We start from the raw sequence: 22045 nt of genomic DNA on the forward strand, positions 1-22045 counted from the left end.
GCTCCTCCAAGCTCGTTTGAGCCCCCGTGGTCCGAAGGCTCATCAGAGCGAGCTCGGGTGGCGCTTTGCGAGGCTTCCGTGGCTGATGGCAGCTGGAAGACGCTTTATTCATCATTTGAGTTGGTCAAATTTCCACAGAAATGCACTAAAACCTGGAGCTGTGGACCCGACCCCGACCTCAAGCTGACCCCGACCCCGACCCCAAGCTGTTTCCCCTCGACCCAGTTCCTAAGCGCCGCCAGCGGGGGAATGTGAAACCTCATAGGGTGCGAACGCACTAATGATATATCGCGATGCCATGTCGTGTAATGCCTCGCGAGCTACAAGCTGTACTTTGTAATCAACGCCGGCGTTTAAAGGGAGCGAGAGGAGACAGGCCCTGGCAGACGAGGTTCATCAGGCTGCTGTGCGATCCCACAATACATAAAAGTGGAGGCTTTTACAGGCTGGTGTGAATTTATGGCTTTTGTAGTATTCTGGCCCGGTGTCAGCCGGGATCGGCTCCAGCCCCCCTCAGTGCACAGGAGAGGAGTTAGAACTAATGGAGGCAGGGAATGAATATTCATTATTAGAGATTGTTGCAACTTGGGTCATTTTCACCTAAATCTAACTTCAATATCATTTGTTTGCATAAGACACAGTGTGTAAAGGTCTATATCTGACGACTGCGGCGCTTCATCGTTTGGTCTCTCCGCTGGAAGCCGCATCCCATTTAAAACAATAGCTAACGCTGGCTTTTAAAAACGCCCTGTGAATGGATGGGAACGCGGCCCTGTGCGATTTGGGGAAACCTTTTTTAAATCATAAGAGACCCTGCCCTTCGCATGGTGTTGTAACGAGCCAAGCAACGATGCACTTCACAGCCGAGCATCCAGGCTTTCTGGCAAGTGGCAACTAATTAGCATATATATTAAAGCCAGTGTAGTAGCTCAAAGTGCAACTTGTTCGAGTGTTTCCTTTCAACTTAAGAGGAAAACATGTATGTGCCTGCTGTTCCTTTCATATTCTTCTAATGTGTTGGCAACTCGCTTAATTTCTCTGGTTCAGTCGTCCACGTGTCAGCGCTTAAGGCTTTGTTTATGGAGTCTAATGGACTTTCACTGCTTTAAGAAATGGGGAAACAGACCATGACACAGCTGAGCAAAATACCAAAGATTACAGATTTTATTAACAGGATGCAACAAATCTTATTTGGCTTGTAGGTGTATTGGTGATTAATGCAAACCAGTGATTTCATCCAATGTGTTAATTGTTGATTGTGATCTTTCCTCTTAGGGGAAAAAGTAAATGAGCCAGACCTTTGAAGCAAAACATTGTAACACTTTCTTGCGGGGACAAATCACTGGTGATGATAAAATGAGTGTCTTCCCGGGATCTGACACTTTCGAAGAGTCCCTGCAGATGTGCTGCGTTTCTTCAATAGCAGAAGTTGGCTCTGGCTCAGTGTTAGTCAAACAGGAAGCGGGTTGAGTTCAGCCCTGCTGAACTCGAGCGTGATGGAGAGCAGCGCGGAGGCCCGTGTGTGCCACATGGGCTGTAAACGCGATGCTGGAGCCTCTGGAGCCGCTCGAGGGCCACTCAAACAATTGCACTGTTCAACAGCTGATGCACTCATGCATCCCGAGTGTTGTCTCAACAAATTTGTCCCACGTCAGAGGAGACACGAGCTGCCGCTGGAGCACGAGTGGACAGGTGGCGCCGACTCATTAAACGCTTGTATATCGATGGACAACACTTTGTCATCGTTCCAGGTTCATGTGCTGTGTTAAGACTTTGCTCTGTAGACTTAACAGTTTTGTCTGTTAATGCTGCAACCCCCCCCCCCCCCCCCCCCCCCCCCCCCCCCAACTTAAATTCTGGCACCGGATGGGATGGAATGGAAAATGTGGTGTGACTTATGCCAAACGGGCCTCGTCAGCGCGTCTGACAGCACAGTGTGCATCAGACAGAGCAGGCACCTGGTTCTGCCTCTGGCATAGCTCCTGGTGCATTTTGTCCAAGTTCATGGTAATCTCGTGAAGAATCTGACACCTGACCTGGAGATGCTGAACATTTGCATGTCAGATCTGGTCTGAATGAATGACGCTTTGATAGTGAACTGAACACAAACTGTTCTCTGACTCACACAGGATTGTCTTATATAGAACAGACAGATCAGCTGCTGGGTTTCCCCTCTGCTGCTCCTGCCTCACTTTACTCTGGAGAATTCAAATATACCCTCCTCTTTTAACTCTTTTATCTGCATCACTCGTCCCATATTGAGCAAAAATATATTTAATTTGTGTTTCGTGTTTATGGATGTGCCACAAATTATGTGGTCCTCTGCTGTGTTGTACGTCCCCTTTCTTACTACTGATGAAACTATCATTAAAGTCAAACCACAGAATTAGCTTTGTTCTGTAATTCATCTTTGTCACAGCAGTTGGATTGCTGTGCAAAATGTGTGGGTGCAAAAGGAATGTTTAAAAAATGTAATTTAACTTAAACATAAAGTTTACAAAGAGTTCTTGATAAATAAAGCACTTTTGTTTATAGAGGAGGACGTTTAACATCTGCAAATGCAAGTTCCCGTGCAGTGTTTTCTTTCAGGTCTTGATAATTAAGGTGACGAGGAACCCTCTTTTTAACTACAGGTAGCTGTATGCAACAAACGAGGAAAGACAGAAATCTAATTAAATGTTTAGAATATTCTACAAATCAAAGCTGAATTGATTTTGAAAATAAACTTAAAAAAATATATATAAATCAGACAGATTTAGAATGACTGAACACTTGATCACAGTTTACTTCTTGGTTCCATCATTTGTCTCGTAACCATCGCAGCATGTTTTTGGTCAGAGGAATGTTTAAGACCTTGTCCAGGAGCAGCTTGAGTCCTTTGAGATTAGTGTGGTGTAGGGTGTAAAGTCACCAAAACTACAGGGTTCAGACCATTTATTTGACCCTGTAGCCATTATATGTCTAGGTGGTGATTTTAGAAGGGCTGGTTTACTCTCTGACCAAGTACCTTCTCCTCCTGATCTCATACTCATTTGGTTCAATGCCTTTAAGCACCCATTTAACCATTTGAAAGGTCATCTGGGATTAAGGTCTTTCTACTAGTATTGAGTATTACTTATGTTTGAACTTAAAAAAGACCCTTTACTGGGCAGTTAATGGGAGTCTGCCCCCACTGGAGCTGCCATATACGTGTGTCAGCTTATAAAAGACAGCTGTCACGGTTGTTTCTAAGAAAAACAGCAACAAATGCTGGCGTCTGAAGCTCACCCCAAAAGAAATAAACCGCAGAAGCAATATATCGTCTGTAATTAGGTCACGTTCTGTAACTATTGCATTAAAGTAAGAAAAGCACATTAAACTGTACAGCACATAGAAAAAAGGAGGTGCATTAAACAGTACATCATCTTTATGAGATCCAGCAAATTCAAAGGGAGCAAAAGTACTAAGAATGATTGACAGGTGTGTCACATGGGTTCAATTATTGTTAGTTGTATTAATATATTAAATTTATGAAGCACAGGCCCGTTTTAAGTGCAACTAGAACATGATTAAACCGTGTATTTGGCATCAGTGACGTGTTGCATGCAGAGCTTCAGCTTTAATCAGCTGCTGGAAACCAGCTGACACGGACTGAGCGCAGAGATGCAATTAATATTTCCCCTTTGTTGATCATTTGTCTCCGGAGCGGTTCGCTTTTCCCGCTCTGACCCTCCTCTGGAAAAAGCGGACTCCATCTGAGAGAATGGAGTAGCGAACTGTAGGCGTGAAACTTTCCCTCAACTTTTCCCCCCGCCCTCGGCCAATAACAGGGCTGCGTCTAATATATGGACTCCTGTGATTTGCCCGAGCCTCTTGTCCAGGGAGTGAGTGACAGCTCGGATGAGGGGGGGGGGGGCGCTTTTTTTGTGTGTCGACTCTAAGGGGCTCTACGTGACGGCTGGAAGAGAGAGAGAGAGAGAGAGAGAGAGAGGGAGAGAGAGAGAGAGAGGGCGACACTTCTGATCGGAGGCGCAGCGGTGCGGGACGCTTCAGAAGAGCAGAGAGGAGGAGAAGTGCGGGAGAGACGGTGTCCATCCGTCAACCAGCTGGAGGAACCCAAGCAACAAACCCCTATGGCTGCTTGAGAAATACCGAAACGCCCCCCCTTCCCCTTTTTCTCTCTTTCTCTGGGACTTTTGGCTTCTCTTAGTTGTTGCAAGTCTAATTAGTTGCTCCAAGTTGAAAAGAAAAGAGTGAATCCACTTGCCGTGGACGTGTCGGGCGGCCATGGATACCCATATAAGATGGAAAGTTAAACGGAGGATAAGGGACATCCACATCACTTTAGCGGTGGTTCTGCTTTTTGTCGCATCGCAAGCGAGCTCAGGTAAGACGCGCGTGCGGGGTTTCGGTGGACGGGACGCAGCGTGGGGCTGCGGGGTTTTCTGTGTGACTCTAACTCGCCGCGACCCTCCCTCCTCCCCGACTCATCTCCGTCACTCCGTTTATTGAAGAGGTTCATCCGAAGTTAGTGGGTGGAAAAGGTGTAAGGCTGTGACAGGAGCTTTATTTTGAAAGAGCCTCGTGTCTGTAAGTGTGGATAACTCTGGAGTGAAGTTGTAAAAGAGTTGATGATATATTATATCATAGTTTTACAAACTTAATGGTAAGTTCACAGACATAGTGGAATGATGCTTATTCCAAGAAATAACAAGTTGAATGTATTACACTTTCAAATTAAAAGCACTTGTCTGTCTTAAGTAGCAGGGTGGAGTCGCTCAGGACTCAGGCACCAGGACTCACATCCTCTAAAGCCCCGAACCCGTTTAGCCACTGCATATTTCACCAGCGGTCCCCATGCTTCTGGATCACCAACAGCTTCCTAATGGAATAAATAGTCATGATGGCGAAACTAAATCACTGGACGCTGTTGTTCCCCTGGTCCTCGGGGGCCGAGCAGGCTGTGGAATGGCCCCCGTGTATTATTAGCACCTTGAGATTGCCTGGCATGGTTGGTGGTCTGCTGTTGAGGCTCCGACACAGGGCTCTGAGGTGAACAGGTGTCTTCTTGTGTCCCCGGTGTGAATGCGATGCCGTCGCCTGCAGCCAGATGCTTAAAACGCATTCCGCTGTAAAAGATGAGGAACGCTTTTGATGAAAAGCAGAAGCACGTGATGGGTGTGAGGTGGCTTCAAAGGCTCTCATAGGTTCAGTGGCTGCAGCGTGTTTGTTTTCATGTTGCCTATAAACACTGGTTCCGTCACTGATGGTTGGATCCAGATCTGATGACGGAGGCGGAGCTGAACTGTAGTTTCGGTGGGACGTTCGAGTGCACGGCTCTGAAGTCGACTTGATGCTGCAGGCTGGTTTTAATCAACCCCTTAAAACCAACAGGGGCCGACCAGAGTCTTGTAAGTGATCCTCAAGAGTGCTGGTCCACTTCCTGAAACTTGACACTTGACACATGCTCAGTGGGAAATGCTTGATCACCGAGCGCTGGCAACACGTCCACTACATGACAAGTTAGTGGTCTTGTTCTTGAAGAGAATTTACACCCAGTTAAGCATTAAACCGTAATAGATTAAAAGCAGCTTTTGTGCTGTTGGAACAAAAATGGAAAAATATTCCATATCTTCTCCATCGAAGCTGACAATAATGATTAGAGCCAATTAGCCGTTAGGATTGGTCTGGACCCAAACCAGATGACCTTATTGCTGGAGGCAGCACATGAACTGCATACATTCTGAACGCTTGCAGAAACCTGCCCAGACGCAGCATCGCTGCTTATCAGGGACTCAGCACATGCATGCATTAAACGCCAGACATAACTGAGGTACACATTAGTTTATTATGTATTGGACATGTCATTTCTGTGCAGGTCAAATGACTCAATGAATCCAGTTGCACAAGTATAGAACTGCAGATCTCCTTCGTTAGTGTTTGGGCGACTACGTAAACACATAATTACCTGTTTGTAAAGTATAGTTATTGTTGATGCATAATGTCAATGAATTAAGTGATAAAGCTGTAAAGCTGAAGCTTAGCATCCACATATGCTGAGCTCAAAAGTCCCATGTGAAATGTCATTTCTAATTTAATAAGCGTGTTTCAGGTAACGTGAACCAACCTGCCTTTATTCAGTTTTTATGCATTAACCTCTGCTGTGTTTCCTTTTACCACCTGGGGGCAGTAGGCAAGCTGTAAACATGTAAGCAAACAGTTTCCTGTTTGCAAATCCCGCCTTACTTTAGAGATATATGTATATTTGCATGTGTCATTATGCAGAGATACTGCAGCATAGGACTCCTGCTGTGCTGTGCTCTTCTACCATCTGCTCTGCTTCACTACGCTCTGCTCGTCCCGTCAGGTGTCTTTATGAAAGTACAGCAAAACTCGGAGGAGACGATCCAGACTGTCTGTTAATTGAAGACGTGTCCGAGGGCTGCAGCACGTGCAGCGATGGATTTCTTTGCTCCCATTTAAACAGCTCTGACTTTACAGCAGGCCGAGGAGCAACACACTGAATGCAAAGTCACGCTTTATTAGAGTGGAGGTCATCTCACCTTGGCCTTAATGAGGACCCCTCACTTTAAACGCATGTGAAAAGCGGCAATAACAGAAGACCCATAAGGCATAAAGGTCAGGAATGAGGAGCGGGGTCAGAGTTCAGGGGTGAAGGTCAGGGCTTTCAGTGCCACTGCTGTCAGGTTTACAGTTTCAGTGCCTGAGGAAAGAAATTCTTATTGTTGAAGCTGTGCTCAGTGGTTTAAGTATACAAATATAACGTTTTAGTCAAAGATTTAGTCAATAAGTGTGTTTGTTTGCTTCTAAGGTTAGATAGAATTTGACTAGTTAACCCCCATTGGACTTTCAGACAACTCCTTGGCCTCAGTGTGGTTGTTGATTTTATGCCCAGCTCATCCGTCGTAGACATAATCTGGCTTCTTATCCAAACACTTCTTGGATGATTGTTTCCTTTCACACTTCTTGTTCAATCAATCAACGGACTATTTTCACAAATCACTGAAAACGCCGTTTGTTATCGTTAATTAACATAAAGCTCTTTTTCATGGTCTTTGTGCATAACATTTGTACTCGCTCCAGTATTGGAGCGTATGTGTGCCGAGTACTTCAGTCGCAAAAGTACTAAAAACACATTCTTCGAATACCTACTGCAAAAGAAAACGGGGATGGAGTTTAGCCAAGGTCACTGAAGGTTATGTTACAGAACGGAAGATATGCCGAACAATCGGGAAATATTCTTCTGATTCATGCATCATGCTAAAGGAGCTGGTATTTGTTTTATCTTTATGTCTGTTTTAAACGGATAAACAGAAGAGGGCTTTGCTGTTTCACGGAGTGCCTTCACATCTGGATCCGATAAGTTCCATTGTGCTGTCTGCTAAGCCCTCAAAAAAAAAAACTTGGAAAAATGTCTTCCAGATGTTTTCTTCCCAGTCTCGGTGGAACTGGGGACGGTCAAAAACTAAAAGACACTGTTGTATATTTTATGAAGAAAATTCACCATTGGATGCTGGTTTCAGAGAAGAATTCATAATTGAGGAACATCTGCGTCTTTATAGCTGAGTTCGCTGAAGTTATCGCAGTGTGTCTCTGGATTCAGAAGGTTCGTTGTGACAGGGTTAAAGGTCATTTACAGCTGCTCTGCAGCTGTTTCTTTATTTGCTGTCTCCTTGTAACTGGATTTCTCCTCATCCAAAGGAATTTTATATGGCTTTATTAATTTTTGTCACGTGTATAAAGGACTTTATGAGGCCAGATCCTAGAGCTCGTGGAAGTGATATAATCCTTAAAGAATCAAGCAATTTGCCGAACTTCCTGTGTTTTAATTTTACGGGATGCTAACAGCTGTTTGCCCTGAAGGAAAGCAATGAAACTTTTTCTTAAAGTTATATTTACGTAAAATAAATAAAAGGCCAGTGATGCAGGCTATTATATTATATATATTAGTTGATGGGTTTGGATGACGTGGTGAATCTAATCCTTCTTGTTAGATGCATGACTGTAATTTTACTGTGGGCAGTCTTACCTCTAACTCACCATCCTGGGGTCACGTTCAGCCCAATCAGATAAATGGCTTCTTGTGTGAGCCCATTGCCACAGCGCTGGGGGAGGAATCCCAGTGAGTTGGACTGTGGAGCAAAGCGGTGACCCCGCAATTGCATGTGCCACTTCAGCCTGTAAATGCAGGCTTTGTGGAAAGGAGTCTGTAAATCAGCCCTAATGCCTGATAACAACATGGGAGATAAAACGAAATATGCAGGACAAGTTTGTGACCCCATGTCAGAGTTAAGGAGATCCTTTGTGCTGCACAAACAGTGCATTATTTGGCACATCCTGGAAAGTATATCCTCTGTTTCTTTCCAGACTAATTAAGGCTCGAATTATTGTTGTAAACTGCTCAATGGTGCTCTGTGCTCATGACGCAGCCTGCTTGGTTTGAAGCCAGACACACAAGGTTTTCTGCAAAGGTGTTGCTTGTTCAAATCTAGTAGGAAACAGACGTAAAATGAATAAGTTTCACTTCAAAGGCTCAAGAAGAAGAGAAAGGAGCTGCAGACTGCCTCCTAATGCATGTAGAATCATCAATGGGTGATGCATTCAGGTCTAATGGCACTTTGCGTCCATTTGTGGGTCTTGTTGCAGCATTTGGTGCATTGCACGGTGAAAAGAGAAGCGTGGTCCAGGATCACAAGCCCGAGCTTTGACTTCAGCTGGGAAACAGTGCTTTTCTCTGTGATGGGGTATTATAATCATTGAGCATGGAAAGCAATGTATGACTCATCCTTTCCAACCCCATTCCCCCCTTTCCCTGCCCTGGTTCAGCCACAGTCTGGGCAGGAGAAGTAGTGGGTGTAAGCATTTTAGCCCTGCTAGAAGAAACACAATGGTTTCTGGTCACGCCTCAAACATCACTGGAGGCGGCATGTAGTCTATTGTCACTTTATTAGGTTGGTAAACTGCAGTGGAAAGACGATACTGTAGCTTATTCAGCACAGTAATTAAATGAGAGGCTTAATTTATTTGGGTGTTTTAGGAAAGGACCCCATGTAGAGTTTGGCCAAGAGTTAAGGGAAGTGGTGTGAAAACAGACAAATGAAGTAACCAGTGAGCGCCAGCTAAAGGAGGCGTCTGCGTAAAAATGATATCTGTCACTTGTCACAGTAGGTTTTTGAGTGAGGTGGTCGACAATTTACTGTCACATGTTCAGACACAAGGTTGCTGTTGCAGCACAACGCTGGTTAAAGTGTCAATGGGAGATGGATGGATGGACGGGTGGCTTTGTCTGGGTTTGCTTGAGATGTCAAGTTTTCCTCAGCCCTGGGCTACAGTCACTAAGAGAGTGATTGATAAAAGAAACGTTCCTTTAGTGCTTTTTCCATTCGTACACCTCTCTGAAATCTCCCATAATCTAAGTTGTAAAACATTTCATTTGCTACTTATTTAAATTTAGTGATGATGAAACATGATAATTAATAGCATGAGTAAATGTTGCAAATGTTGATGATTAATGGGAGAATTCACTTCCTTTATGGTGAAAAAGCTGCTTATTTGGACGCATTTGCAAAGTATGATCAACTCCCCGAGTAGATTTGACAGGATTTATATGTCAATAAAACGTTATTGTGCAAGATTTTGTATTTAGATTCAGTTTATGTCAGTTATCTGTGAGGCTGGGTGACAACAATCTGTAACGTCAGTGCTTTTGAACTCTTTTGTCATCAACTGTTTAACAGTCAGCCAATGACATTATATCATGAACGTGACAGAATGAGGCCAAAACAGGAAGAAGACGGCGAAGTTGCTAATGAACGGGCGAGAAAGCAGACGAAACAGGCAGCAAAGAAATGAGATAGCGGTGATCACACCTAGCGCCTAAAGGCTACAACTCCAGTACTTTCTTGCTTTAAAGTGGAATCTTGACTCAGTTTTTCCGAATCGGTCTGTGCCGCGCGGCAGACAGTGATTTATCTTCACCGCTGTGAGCTGCAGCGTGGAGACGACGGTGAAGTAAACCATCTGGTATTCCCTCCGTGCTGTTGGTGAGGATCTCTCCAGGTTACGGGCTTCGTTTGAGTTGTGTTGTCTCTCTGCTCGTCGCATGTATGATGATGAACATCAGAGGGTTGGTCGTCGCATGGGAAGCAACACAACAAGCTCCTATGATTCTGCCCAGTTTCCTCCTCTGCTGCTTCCTTTCACGTGCAACCGAGGTCGACGGGTCCGAGTCCTGAGAAGCCCCCAAAGTTGGAGCAGAGAGCTCTGATTTTATGCTTCATTCGTTTGATCTTCCCTCAAATCCACCAGCTCACAGTGAAACAAACGAATAACATTTTAACATTGTGCATTTGCGCTCTTTGTTATTAGGTCGTTGTACATGTTGGTGTTTGTGTGTGTGTGTGTGTGTGTGTATGTGCGTGTGCGTGCGTGTGTGTGGCTTCCTCATGTGCTGCATATCTGCAGTGTGTGTTCTGTTCTCACACAGGATGTCCATGCAGTGTGTGTAATGAGCTCGATCTAGCAGGCATAATGTCTCCAGTACTGTATGATTATCAGCTCTGGTCACGTGAAACCCAGCAGCTTGTGTTTGTTTTGCCGTTGCTGTTGTTGTCATGCTGCTTTAGTGTTTTCACTGAGCGATGGTTTGGTTTATGGTGTATGAATAACCTTTGCCACAAGTCAAGTCATTAAGTCAAATTAATAGCAGTTGTAGATGGTGTATTGAGGCCGGTTGCTCTCACTCCAGGTGAACAGAAAGCTCCTCCACTCTCCCTGTCTGCCGTGCGCTCTAGGAGGGGGAAGTTTCTCATTTGGCATTCTTGTTTTTGCCTCTACTGGTCTCCAGGAGGGGCAGGGTCCTCTTTATGGCTGCTAATTACTCCTTCAGTCTTCAGCGCCAGGTCAAGCATGTGCCTGGAGAGTCAGGCCTCACTTCAGCAAGGGTTGGAGACGGGGGTGACTGTGAAAAAATAAAGAATGTTAATCCCCCCCATGAAAAATTCCTAATTCACTAGTCCGGCACTCCTGTCAAGGAGATGGTGCCATGTTCCAGGGTGTACAGTATGTTTGAGTAGATGGAAAAGTTAGGGGAATATGATCCACCACATTATGACTAAAGCTAAATTATTAGAGATTTCACCTATATTCATAGAGAAAAAGAAAAAGGGAGGAGGACGTCTGTCAGCGCTACAGTGTGACTTTTGAGGACAATAAATCACATTTTACTGTACACTTTATGAATTCATTATTCTTTACTACGCTGCAACCTCATTCAAGCTGTGTCTGACAAACAAACCCATAAAAGCCTTAAAACGCGCCTCCCGCTCCCATTTTAGCGCACGACATCAAAAGAGGTGCAGTTTGTACAATGCACTTACACATTTTCACTGTGGACGTGGGAGAAACCCCAAACTACGGGAGCAGAAGTGTATAAAGAGCTTCACACCCGACGGGAGCTTCCAGGAGACCGACGGCAACATGGGTGAATCATGCATGAACCTCTCAGTTGACTGGACAAGGGCCTCAGTGTGTGTTAACCTGTTAGCTACTGTATCACAGGACGCAGTGAAAGCAGCAGCAAACAGGCGGGAAGCAAACGCACACACGACCGTGTCGCGTCAACAGCTTCTGTGGATGTAGCGGCAACCGGCCTCTTGGATGTGAGGGGCCGCGGGGGAGGGGGGCTTATTTTTAGCATCCAGCGGTGGCCGCGTTGGTCCCTCGAGGGAAGTGCCTCTTAAGTGGGTAAACAGCTTGGGCAAACAAGGTGCGACGGAGGCCGTACCTGTGGCCTGGGATGTGGTCAGGGCGGCTTCCTGTGGGAGGTCGACTGCCGGTGACGCAGCCAGCTGACTGATAACTTGTGTTTGTAGCGTTCGGGGCCCAGACAGAGGCGTTTTTTTGCCGCCCTCTCACCTTCCGTTGCCTTTCGCCCGCTTGTTTTGGCCCCGTCCACCTGGCTCACCTCCAGGCGACCCCTCAGACGGCGCACATGCGGATGGAGGAGACGGGAAATGAGCGAGTGGGACGAGCGATAGCGCGCGTGCGGACTGGGAAAGACAATTGGTTTCCTCCCCAAAAAAGAGAATGTGCACGGGATTAGTTTGTGTCAGTGTGGATTAGCAGAAGCAACACGTCTCAGCGGGGGGTCCAGGCACGCTTAGCATCGACTGGATGCTTCTCACGGACCTCCCCCTCGTTTCATCTCTCCCCGTGGTGCTGCGCCAGCTCATGATGTTATTATTGTTATCACGACAGCTGTATTGTGATGCTCCACCAGCCTGTGTTATCGGCTTCTCTGGAACATTTATCACCGTTGTTGTCATCTGTGAACTAATACAATGACCGCGACTGTTGATTAATGGGAGCTGTCGTTGTTTGTCTATGTGTTTATGACGAGCAACGCTATTACCTGCGCCTTGAGTGATGAATGATGTGTAGCGCTGGACTGGATCATCCTCGATGACTTTATTGTTGTTGGTTACATACAGTGTAGTGAGTGTTTGTGTCTACAGTATGTGGGGTTGTGTCCATATAAGGAACCACAGCCGCTGTAGCTGCAGGAGGAGGGTACATGAGGAGAAACGAGGGGGACATGGAAAAAGGATGCTAATGCTACTTGGTTGCAACAGTCAGAACCACAGACTCTGGTTCCCTCAGATCTCAATATTGTGCCTTTGGTTAAATCTGACCACATCGAAGTTCCATCATTTAAGCAGGGTTGAAACTGTGTCTAACTGCAGGACAGAGAGTTATTTCCATGCCTTGTATGGAGCCTGTATGATGACTACAGCCGGCCTCAATGCGCTGTAGGATGAAGGTTGGACGATGGGTAGATGGTAGAGTTGTGCTATTGGTTTGAATGGAGAGAAAGTTGAGGTCAAGGAATTCCTTTTCCTCAGTCTCAGTCGTCGTATTGTTTACGATGACCCCTTCCGTAATGTGTCTTATCGCTTTGTTTCCATTGAGCTGTAGCACGTCGCTGCAGGGCTCCCACCGTTTCCCTGTAAAGTCATTAAAGTGGATCCGCACAGAAGACGCTCTCCTCTCCCTGCGCCATAAATTGTGGGCAACATCTGTTTACGACAGCCACCAAGGGCGACTGATGTGAAAGGGAGCAGCTCTGTGGCAGCGGATCAGCATTCCTGAAGCGAAGGGCTGGTGTGAATAAACAAAAGTGCACCTCCCATCGGGCCTGATGTGCCGCTCGCCGCTGCCGCTCACTCTGCGAATTCATTAAGTGCACATCTGTCATCGAGGTGAATGAGCTTCTAAATGTCTCTTCATTTTGAGTCGATGACGGACGGAGCTGAGACCCCTCACCTGGTTAGGAGCTGCATACAGCACGCCTTCAGAAATGTGAATGTCTTTCTGACAGGCTCCAACACACACATTATTATATGTCTCTAGTACAAATTGCTGCGTCGGCACTTCATGTCGACCTCAAGGTGATGTTGATGCTTTCAAATAGGTAGAGGTGCAATAACGGAGCCTGGGATTGGATAAACTAAGAACTTTCTCTGAGACAGGAAGTTGAGATAAATGAGGGGATGAACTTGTAATATTTGTGCATAAACAGGTAAGGTATAAACTGTGTGTGTGTGTGTGTGTGTGTGTGTGTGTGTGTGTGTGTGTGTGTGTGTGTGTGTGTGTGTGTGTGTGTGTGTGTGTGTGTGTCTAGTTTTTTTTACCTTTGTTTGCTTCGCCGGTCGGTCTTGAGCCGATGGGGCTTTTTCACAGTCCCACTGCAGCTGCACAGGAACTTGTGCTGCCAACGTGTTCCTCATGCTAAAGTTCTGCCTAAAGTGCCCTTTCTGAATAACCGGTCCACATTGCACGCCGGTTGAGTGTAATGACATCCAGCTGGAGGCCGTTGCAGGCTAATGCAGGATGTACAAACACGCTTCGCCTCTGTCTATTCACCTCTCCACCTTTCCCAGCAGCCCTTTCACTCTCACATGGACAGTTTTTTTTTCTGAACAGCATGTGTGGTCTTTGTGGGCTGACTGCTCTACCTGTGTGTGTGCCTGTGTGTGTGTGTGCGCATGCTTTTAAACTCGTCTGAGAGATTGCCTTTGATGCTCCACTTACACATAAGCGGCACAGAAATGCCTCAGAGTAGATTTCATAGCATTCCTGCCTTTGTCTTTTGTTTTATTTCTTGTGCCATAAAGTTCTCCTCTCGGCCTCTGCTCGGCGTGCCCACTCTCTTTAGTGTTTGCGCTGCTCTTAAACACCCCGACAGCCCCGTCCTTGTGTGTCTGCTCCTATATACACGACCCGGTGTGAGCCCTCATGGTACCGGCTGTCATTGTGTAGCTTGATATGTGTGCCTCTGGCTGCAGGAACATCTGTTTGTCCTGGGTGGTTTTGGCATGTGGGGGTGCGGTCCAGCGGTCCAGGGTCAAACCCCATGTCACATTGTTCTGACCCAGTGTACTTCTGTGGTGGCCTGGTTACAGCTGGGACAGCCGGTCTGGAAGTGTGCTAATTGCACGGTTGTGGCCAGAGGGAGGCAGCGGGAGATTTGGCGCCGCGGCGAAAGTGATGGGAGACTGGCCTTTCTTGCCGCTATAACCCATGATCATGGCGATCTATAAATGGGCACATCTCCGTTTAGCGCCTAAATGGATCACAGAGATCTCCGAACCACAACTAAAGACTACTGAGCAGCTACTACTGCTGAGTCAGCACAGAGGCTTCATCCGTGTCATTCTGCATAAACAGTGCGATATGCTAAATTTGACTGCTGACCGTTTTTTTTCTGTTTGTTTCTTCTTTCCCTCCGCAGTGGAAGTAGGAGACCTCTTGAAGATTTTAGATTTTCACAGTTTACCTGAGGGTGTTACGAAAACAACGGGTTTCTGCTCACATCGGAGGTCAACACAAGGCCCAGATGTGGCTTACAGAGTGTCCAAAGAGGCCCAGCTCAGCGCCCCCACAAAACAGCTGTATCCAGGTGAGTGTGCACCAACTTACCCCCCCACCCACTACTGTATGCAGCACATCTGGACTCTTTTAGTAGCTGACTTGGTCCTCTTGTTAAAGTTCACACACATAACAATAGTGCGTATTATTTCCACCCCTGCACACAAACACACACCAGATGCATGAGGCGTCCGGCCCTGTGATACTTGATGTGGGAGGGGCATCGAGAACAGGGGTGGTGGAGGGGAGGGAGGTCTGGGGTTCCACTCCAGCCTGGCTCCATTGTGCTGACGTGGCTTTGGGTTACTGCTGCGCCGCTTTCCCGTTTCTCCTCCCTCTCCCCTGCTCCTTCATTGTCCTCCTCGCTCTGTTTTTCTCCATTTTCACTCAAGCGCCATCGTTTTCGCCCCTGTCATCTCTCCCAGACTCGCTGCAGCTTTTCACTCCTCCGTGCCTCACCTACCGAGATTTGATAAACACTCGTCTCCTTCATGTGGTGCCTTTTTATTTACAGTACGGGAAGATCAAAACAGAAATCAGCCGGTTTAAATGAAGCAACGAGGTTATTGGTCGCTGCGCGGGGGGAAGGATTTCTAAAAATCACCCGCGTGGTGCCGTAACGGTGCAGAAAGGAGAAACCAAAGCCCTCTCTGTGAAATAAGCTCGCACAAATTGGATGATTGTCGTCTCAGATGTTGCACTGGCCTTAGTGGACCTTTGATCCAAGACGTGGCTCTTCTCCGGAGCTTAAAGTGAAGCCGCAGGGCTCCAGCGGCCTTCATGCCCTATCATGCTCACCAATCAAACAAATACTCCTCACTTTGAAGCTCTACGACAGAGGAGCCCATGAGAGGCTCTGTTTAGATACAGTATGCGTTGTATAATTACACACATGCTCCTCTGGATGGTCCAAAATAACAGTCTGCGTTTAAACAAACCAAGTCGGAGACGTTCGCAGAAGGCACCACGTCGTCTTAAGGTGCAAACAGAAGAAGTAGCCGTCTGTTTCCACCAGCAGCGTCTATGATGTGGTCTCTGTCTCGCCTTAACATTAAGCTAATATATTCCAGAAGGCGGCGAGAACCCGTGAGATCATTTTATCCGTCTTTTAGTTATGGCTTTTGGCCGGATGTCTGGCGCTGCGCCGCCTCGTAACGGTAAAAAAAAACAGTCACGTGTGGAAAAGAGCATGTGAACGCGTTTCTTTTGTTATGACTGTAACGCAGATAATAAAACAGCGCAGTAGCTTCGGTGGAGGACACACGGGCCCGTGACCCCAGATTCACTGACAGCCTGTGATGAGGTGTTGGAAAAGAGCAAGCGCAGACATGCACTCATTAGGCAAACATGTGGAAGGGATGATTCATTTAGAAGTAGAGGCTGGAAACAGGAGAGTCCCTCTCACCTTTATGATGTGAGGGAGAAGGAAATGAAGCTGTCGGCTCTCTTTAACTCTAGACTCATGGCTCAGTATTCAGTGTATTTAGGAGAACTATGAGTAAATACAATTTCAAACCCAGAGGAGGAGGATGCATGGACACACTTCTCTGAATGGGGCTATGGCTTGTGTTGCTGTGGCCTGGATGGCTGCAAATACATGGGACTGGGCCATTTGTCAGGATTGTCTGCTGCAGCGCCATCCAAATCAGCAACAACTAGAAGCACAGCGTGCACAAGCTGTAAAGGGTCTATTGACTTTTAAAGCCCTGGACAGTTTAGCTCATTGTTTTTATTTTATGCGTTTATTGTCTGACACGCATTTAATTGTAACAGAACTTGGTTTGTAATTGTAGTTTATTACGTGTCAGCTGAGACACATCTCACTAAAAAGGCAGTAAACTATTAAATTTGACTATTAAGAAACATTTTTTTTTCTGAACACAGAGGTAATTTAGTAAAACGATAAAAATAAAGTACTCACCACTGACAGACTGACAAAAGGAACATTACACAGACTCTTATCAAGCAGAACATCTGCATGATTTTATTTAGACCTGATCTTGACTCTTGACTCTGGGTCACATCACTGTGTCAAACTCCTTGTTTTTCCTATTCCTCTCTTCTTTATCAGCCGCCCCTCGTTGACATTTAGGCTGCTGTAGAGAATTCTGTAAGTTTGGTAGGTGAAGAAAAACAACTCCTCTTTTTTATAGATAACTAGTGTCACCTGTGGTTGCTATAAGTAGAAGCCAGTTTAAGAGACATTCCAGAGAAACCTGAGCTTTTCTGAGCGACCCCACTGGCCCTCGGGATTCGCTGTGAGGTCCTGAGGAAGGGGCTCATTCATTCTTTTCCTCCCACTTATTTTCTGGTCACCTCCTGCCATCACCCTCCTCTTTTCCATGCTGTGATGGCGGTTTTCCAGTCCTTGTAGGGCAGACGGAGAAATATCGCGGTGTACTTTGTGGATGTTCCCCCCTAACTGATCCCTGACCTCCGTACAAAGAGCCCGTCTTGAGCCAGAACTGAGTCACCGTCTCGGCGACAGACGTGGCTCACGTGCAGCTGGATACGGTGACTAATGTTCCCCCAGCTGTTTTTTTAAATTTTCCCACCAACCCGACTGTAGCGCCTCGGTCTCGTCTTCTTATTTCTAACGTTCCCTCCCTCCGTCCCGTCGAAGCATCTGTCAAATAACGCGGCATTTCTCATATGATGCCAGGCTGAATTCCTGAGGGAGAACATTGCCAAGGCATGTGCTCACCGCATGATGCGATCTGATGCCTGGCATTAATGAAGGCTAGGAGTCAGGACAGAAAGGGGAACCAACATCCAGATGCTGCCTGAGTGAAGAGCAATGAGAAGACAAAATGATTTTTCCTCTCTTACTATCGAGTTCCTAACCCCAGGTTTCCACAAAGCATTCCTACTGAGGCATCCATTTTTTACACAGCCTCTGATTGAAAATTTAAATGGTAGTCCTCACAGTTTGGCTTTTTCCAGAATTGATTGGTGTACGAGGTGGTAGAAAACCACTGTAGCCACAGTCCCCGCCCCTTTTCTTTACCCGACTCCTTGAGCCGTCTGTTCTGCACTCATAGAACAAGGGCAAACTGCTACTGGAGTCCAAGTGGTTTGTTTGATTCTGTCAAAGACAATCCAGATAGACGTTAACAATCGTGGTTTTTATGTTGTGGGATCAGAAAGCTGCGCTTGCCTCCACATTAGTCCCTTTCCGAAGCCCACCCTCTTTTTGGGGTCCTGAGAACACCCCAATGACGGAGCCAGTCTGTCTGGCAGATGCACCCCGCTCTTGAGCAAAATGGAGGAAATAGTTGAGGCTGCACAAGGGGGAACCGTGCGGATGAATGCGAGGCAAAACCATACGTGTGTGTCTTTAATTTTTCCCCGCGTAATAATTCTTACCCTCTTCCTCTACTGGAGCGTCTCTGTGCCTGTTATATCCATCATCTGTATGGTTTGAAGGCTACTTCAACAGTCTCCCTGGACCACATGCTTTTGTCATTATGCTTCTTATGCTGAATGTGCTGGATTTGCTCCCACCTCTGCGTCTATCTAACTTTTATTTAATTTATCCGTCTAGCCTTTATTCATTTCAGATTAAACCTCTCCTCTGACATTCTGGGCATATCACAAATCGCTGGTTTTTCGCTTCTTCGTGTTCTTTCAGCGTAAATGAACTGTTTTTTTTAGCTTTTATTTCCACTAGAGGTAGCGATAATAAATGTACTGTACCCCCTTGTGACACAACTGAGCACTGTCTCAGAATCCCAGTTACAACAGTTTCAACACAAGTATAGTTTTACATTCATCCTGTTGATGATGGCGGCCTCCTTCTCACACCTCTCTGTAACTATTCATCCCACCACCTGTCCTGGCAGGCGACGCGTTCCCAGAGGACTTTTCCATCATGGCCACAGTGAAGCCCAAGAAGGGCAGCCAGTCCTTCCTGTTGTCTGTATACAATGAACAGGGCATCCAGCAGATCGGACTTGAAGTGGGACGCTCTCCAGTGTTCCTGTACGAGGACCACACGGGCAAACCCACACCTGAGGACTACCCCCTCTTCAGAGGAGTCAACTTAGCCGATGGGAAGTAAGTAAGATATATTTTGTTTATGCATGTCACGCTCTAAGCAGATCCTGGGAGGATGCATCAGAATCTGAAGATGGGGCCAAATGCAAGAACCAATTAAATGCTTTGTTGTGTTCTGTGAAATAACTTCACCCCTTTTCTCTAGGTGGCATCGAGTGGCCATCAGTGTGCACAAGCAGACTATTACCCTCATTCTGGACTGTAAAAAGAAGACCACCCAGAAGCTGCTTAGGAGCCCCCAACCCATCATCGATACCAAAGGAATTATTGTGTTTGGAACTAGAATACTTGACGAAGAAGTCTTTGAGGTAGGCGGCGTTAAATAACTTGATTTAAGATTGATTCAAGGGATTGAGAAGTTCCGATGCTCAGCCGTGTAATTCTGCATATGAATCTAACTTTATATTAAAATATAGAGATGAAAGCAAATGAGATTTTTCATGCAGCCTCATGTGGCTTTGGTTCATTTTGGCCATCACAGTCCTCTTTTCTGATGCACAGATTAGATATTGTGGTTGTGGCCACATCCTCTATAGATGTGAGGATTTAGCTCACAGAGCCCCCAGCATCTGATCCCTCTGCCACCCACTTATACACATGCACACAGTTGCAAATCAAATTTAATTTTAGGTGCTGGATATTCCACATCATCCGCAGAAGAACTTCACGTTCTGTTCTGTTCTGCTCTGCTCGTTCGTCAACTGTGCTGCATTTGTGGGATGTTTAACCCAGCTGTTGCTGTTTTAAAGTTTTGCCTCATGGGGGCTACTGAGCAGTTAAAAGCTGCAAGTCTAATTCTTCTGAATAAGCTGCAAGGTTTTTGTTTGCACAAGCTTTTAACAAGTTTTCATTATTAGAACAAAAACTTTTTTTGTTTCTCCTCTCGTTATGTGTATTAAAAGCTTAAAGGCATGAGATGAAGGATTAATTGAGACAGGAAGTCCCAGGGTTTTAATACTCAGTGATATTTGATATGCATCATCACATGAAAAGTACTTTGCTTTTGCCAAGTGTTAACAATCAGAATGAGTCTCATCTAGTGATCATAACAAGCTTTTGTGTCTTAAATACGACCCATGTGAAGGGCAAACACACAGGGCAACAAGGATAGTGATGTCTTTGTCTCGTCTGAATTGTGCTTGTTTGAAGGGGGATCAGTTTGTGAGACTGAGGCCCTCAATAATAATTAATAACAGAGGCTGACTGATGTGACTGATGCTAAGCCAGGTGACCTTTAACCCCATTGCTGATCAACAAGAATAGACAAAGAGACAGAAATATGACATCACTCCCGCTAAGGTCCCAAAGGTTGGTGTGCCAAGCTGTACGGAACATAAAAATAAACCTCACCATAGTCAATATTCCTGCCAAAGAAGGGATGTGCTGTGCAGTTGAATTGCAGACTTGAATTGTTTAGTAAAGCAGAAAGGCAACATGTTATTCGTGGGTTTGTGTGAATGTATTTGTTATTTGGACTACCCTCCCTCAGCCCAGTGATGCAGTGTTGGCTGTACCAACAGTACAGTATCTGGTGCTGTTGTAATCTGATTTTATCGTTGCCTGCAACATACTCATCATTGCACTTGGGTAATAGAAGAACTATTTAAACCTTACCCAGCTATCAGAGCTGCTGTAACAGTTCAAAGGTTACCGTGGGAACAGACGGATGGATGTTTAAAGGCCTCCCGCTGTGAGTCTGCCAGTTGGGAGACAGGACAGGCACCAGTGCGTGCACAAAATGGAAAATATGCCACATAGTTTCCAAATTATGCTCGGGCTGCACTGACCCCCCACTCCCTTCACTCCTGAAAGGAAGGAGGTGATGAAACGCAAAATAATGAAAAGCGATTTGACCGACAGCTGTATTAATACAGTTGACGCAAACTTCATCTAAGTGGTGACGTAACTGAAACAGTACATTTGAAGGTGGGTTGTGAAGTTAAAAAAAATCTAAATTAAGCTTCCACACAATTCATCCATCTGCAAGGTCCTTTACATAGAGCAGAGAGGGAGAAGTGGTACTTATACAGTGAGGTGGTTTGTGGTGTGGTTTCTGACATGGCTCCTGTGGTCACAGAGAGCGCGTCTACCTAGTATATGTACCATGATGAAGGTTCTTTGTTTCCTACCAGCTTTCATAAAGGGAGGGTGGTTTTAACAGTTAAGCCCGTGAATAAACACTACCTAGAGTGATAATTATGTAGACAGGCATTATACCTAGTAATTAATGCTCACCTTCTGCAGAAGAAATAGTAATTAGGCATAAAGAACCATGGTTATTAAAAATGTAATTTAATTTTATCATTTAAATTTGCTTTTTAGAAGATACAGCCCGTTTGACGCTGCACATGATTTTCCTGTTTGCGTCTTGTTTCCCAGTGAGGAGGCCAAGAAAAAACGGAATTAATTTATCGCCTGTCCCCTGGTTTTAAGTATCGTTCAGTGAAAACAAATGGCTACAGTTAGTCTGAGGAAACACAAGCTGGGCAGATGGACCACTTGGCCTCACTCAGGGGTATTCCGCGGGGGACCTCGAGTGAATCGAAGCGGCCGAGGTGGAGCTCTGCAGACACTGCCGTTTTTGTCCTCGCCCAGTGTGAATGTGAGCGATCGTGTTGTGTCGTTTTGTACGAACGAGGAGGAAAACAAGATGCTGAATATTGAGACGATGTGAGGGTTTGGGGAGGATGGAGCGGTTCAGTAGGTTTGGATTCAGGAGCCAAAAACCTTTGGGTCACACTGGAATGAATCAGGAGCTATCTCCTCACTGATGTCATTGTTGGAACAGCAGCCGCACCACATGACATCATCCAGAGGGTTCCTTGGTATTGATAGGCTGATGGTCTGAGTTGGGGCTGCGCGTGGGAGAGTAAATGATAAGTTGGGGATGATGGGCAAGCACGCGTGACGGACCTGAGTCAGAGAAGTGAAGACATAGTGAAGTTAGATGGTTATGGATGGAGCGGACGGTGGAAGGGATTGGGACGAGGAGAGCTGTGGGGCTCCCTCAGCTCCACCAGAGCCAGGAAAAAGTCGTAAAAAAACACGCAACATGCACTCG

At 46.0% G+C, this 22045-nt stretch overlaps 1 protein-coding gene across 4 annotated transcripts in view; it reads left to right on the forward strand.

Moving 5' to 3' along the window:
* The first annotated feature begins 3969 nt into the window (after window positions 1–3969).
* The window catches only part of col5a1 (procollagen, type V, alpha 1), a 54507-nt gene continuing 36431 nt past the window's right edge, over window positions 3970–22045 (forward strand). For 3 of the 4 annotated variants that reach the window (XM_029168646.3, XM_055513260.1, XM_055513261.1), the window contains exons 1-4: window positions 3971–4366; window positions 14792–14959; window positions 18771–18984; window positions 19130–19292. In XM_029168646.3, coding sequence (XP_029024479.1) covers window positions 4267–4366; window positions 14792–14959; window positions 18771–18984; window positions 19130–19292 — 645 coding nt within the window. In that variant the 5' untranslated portion in view covers window positions 3971–4266. Of the gene's footprint in view, window positions 4367–14791; window positions 14960–18770; window positions 18985–19129; window positions 19293–22045 lie in introns of all 4 variants that reach the window. The other variant, XM_055513259.1, reaches the window with a different exon arrangement.

The sequence above is a fragment of the Betta splendens genome, chromosome 12, assembly GCF_900634795.4.
Source record: "Betta splendens chromosome 12, fBetSpl5.4, whole genome shotgun sequence".
NCBI classification, from domain to species: Eukaryota; Metazoa; Chordata; class Actinopteri; order Anabantiformes; family Osphronemidae; genus Betta; species Betta splendens.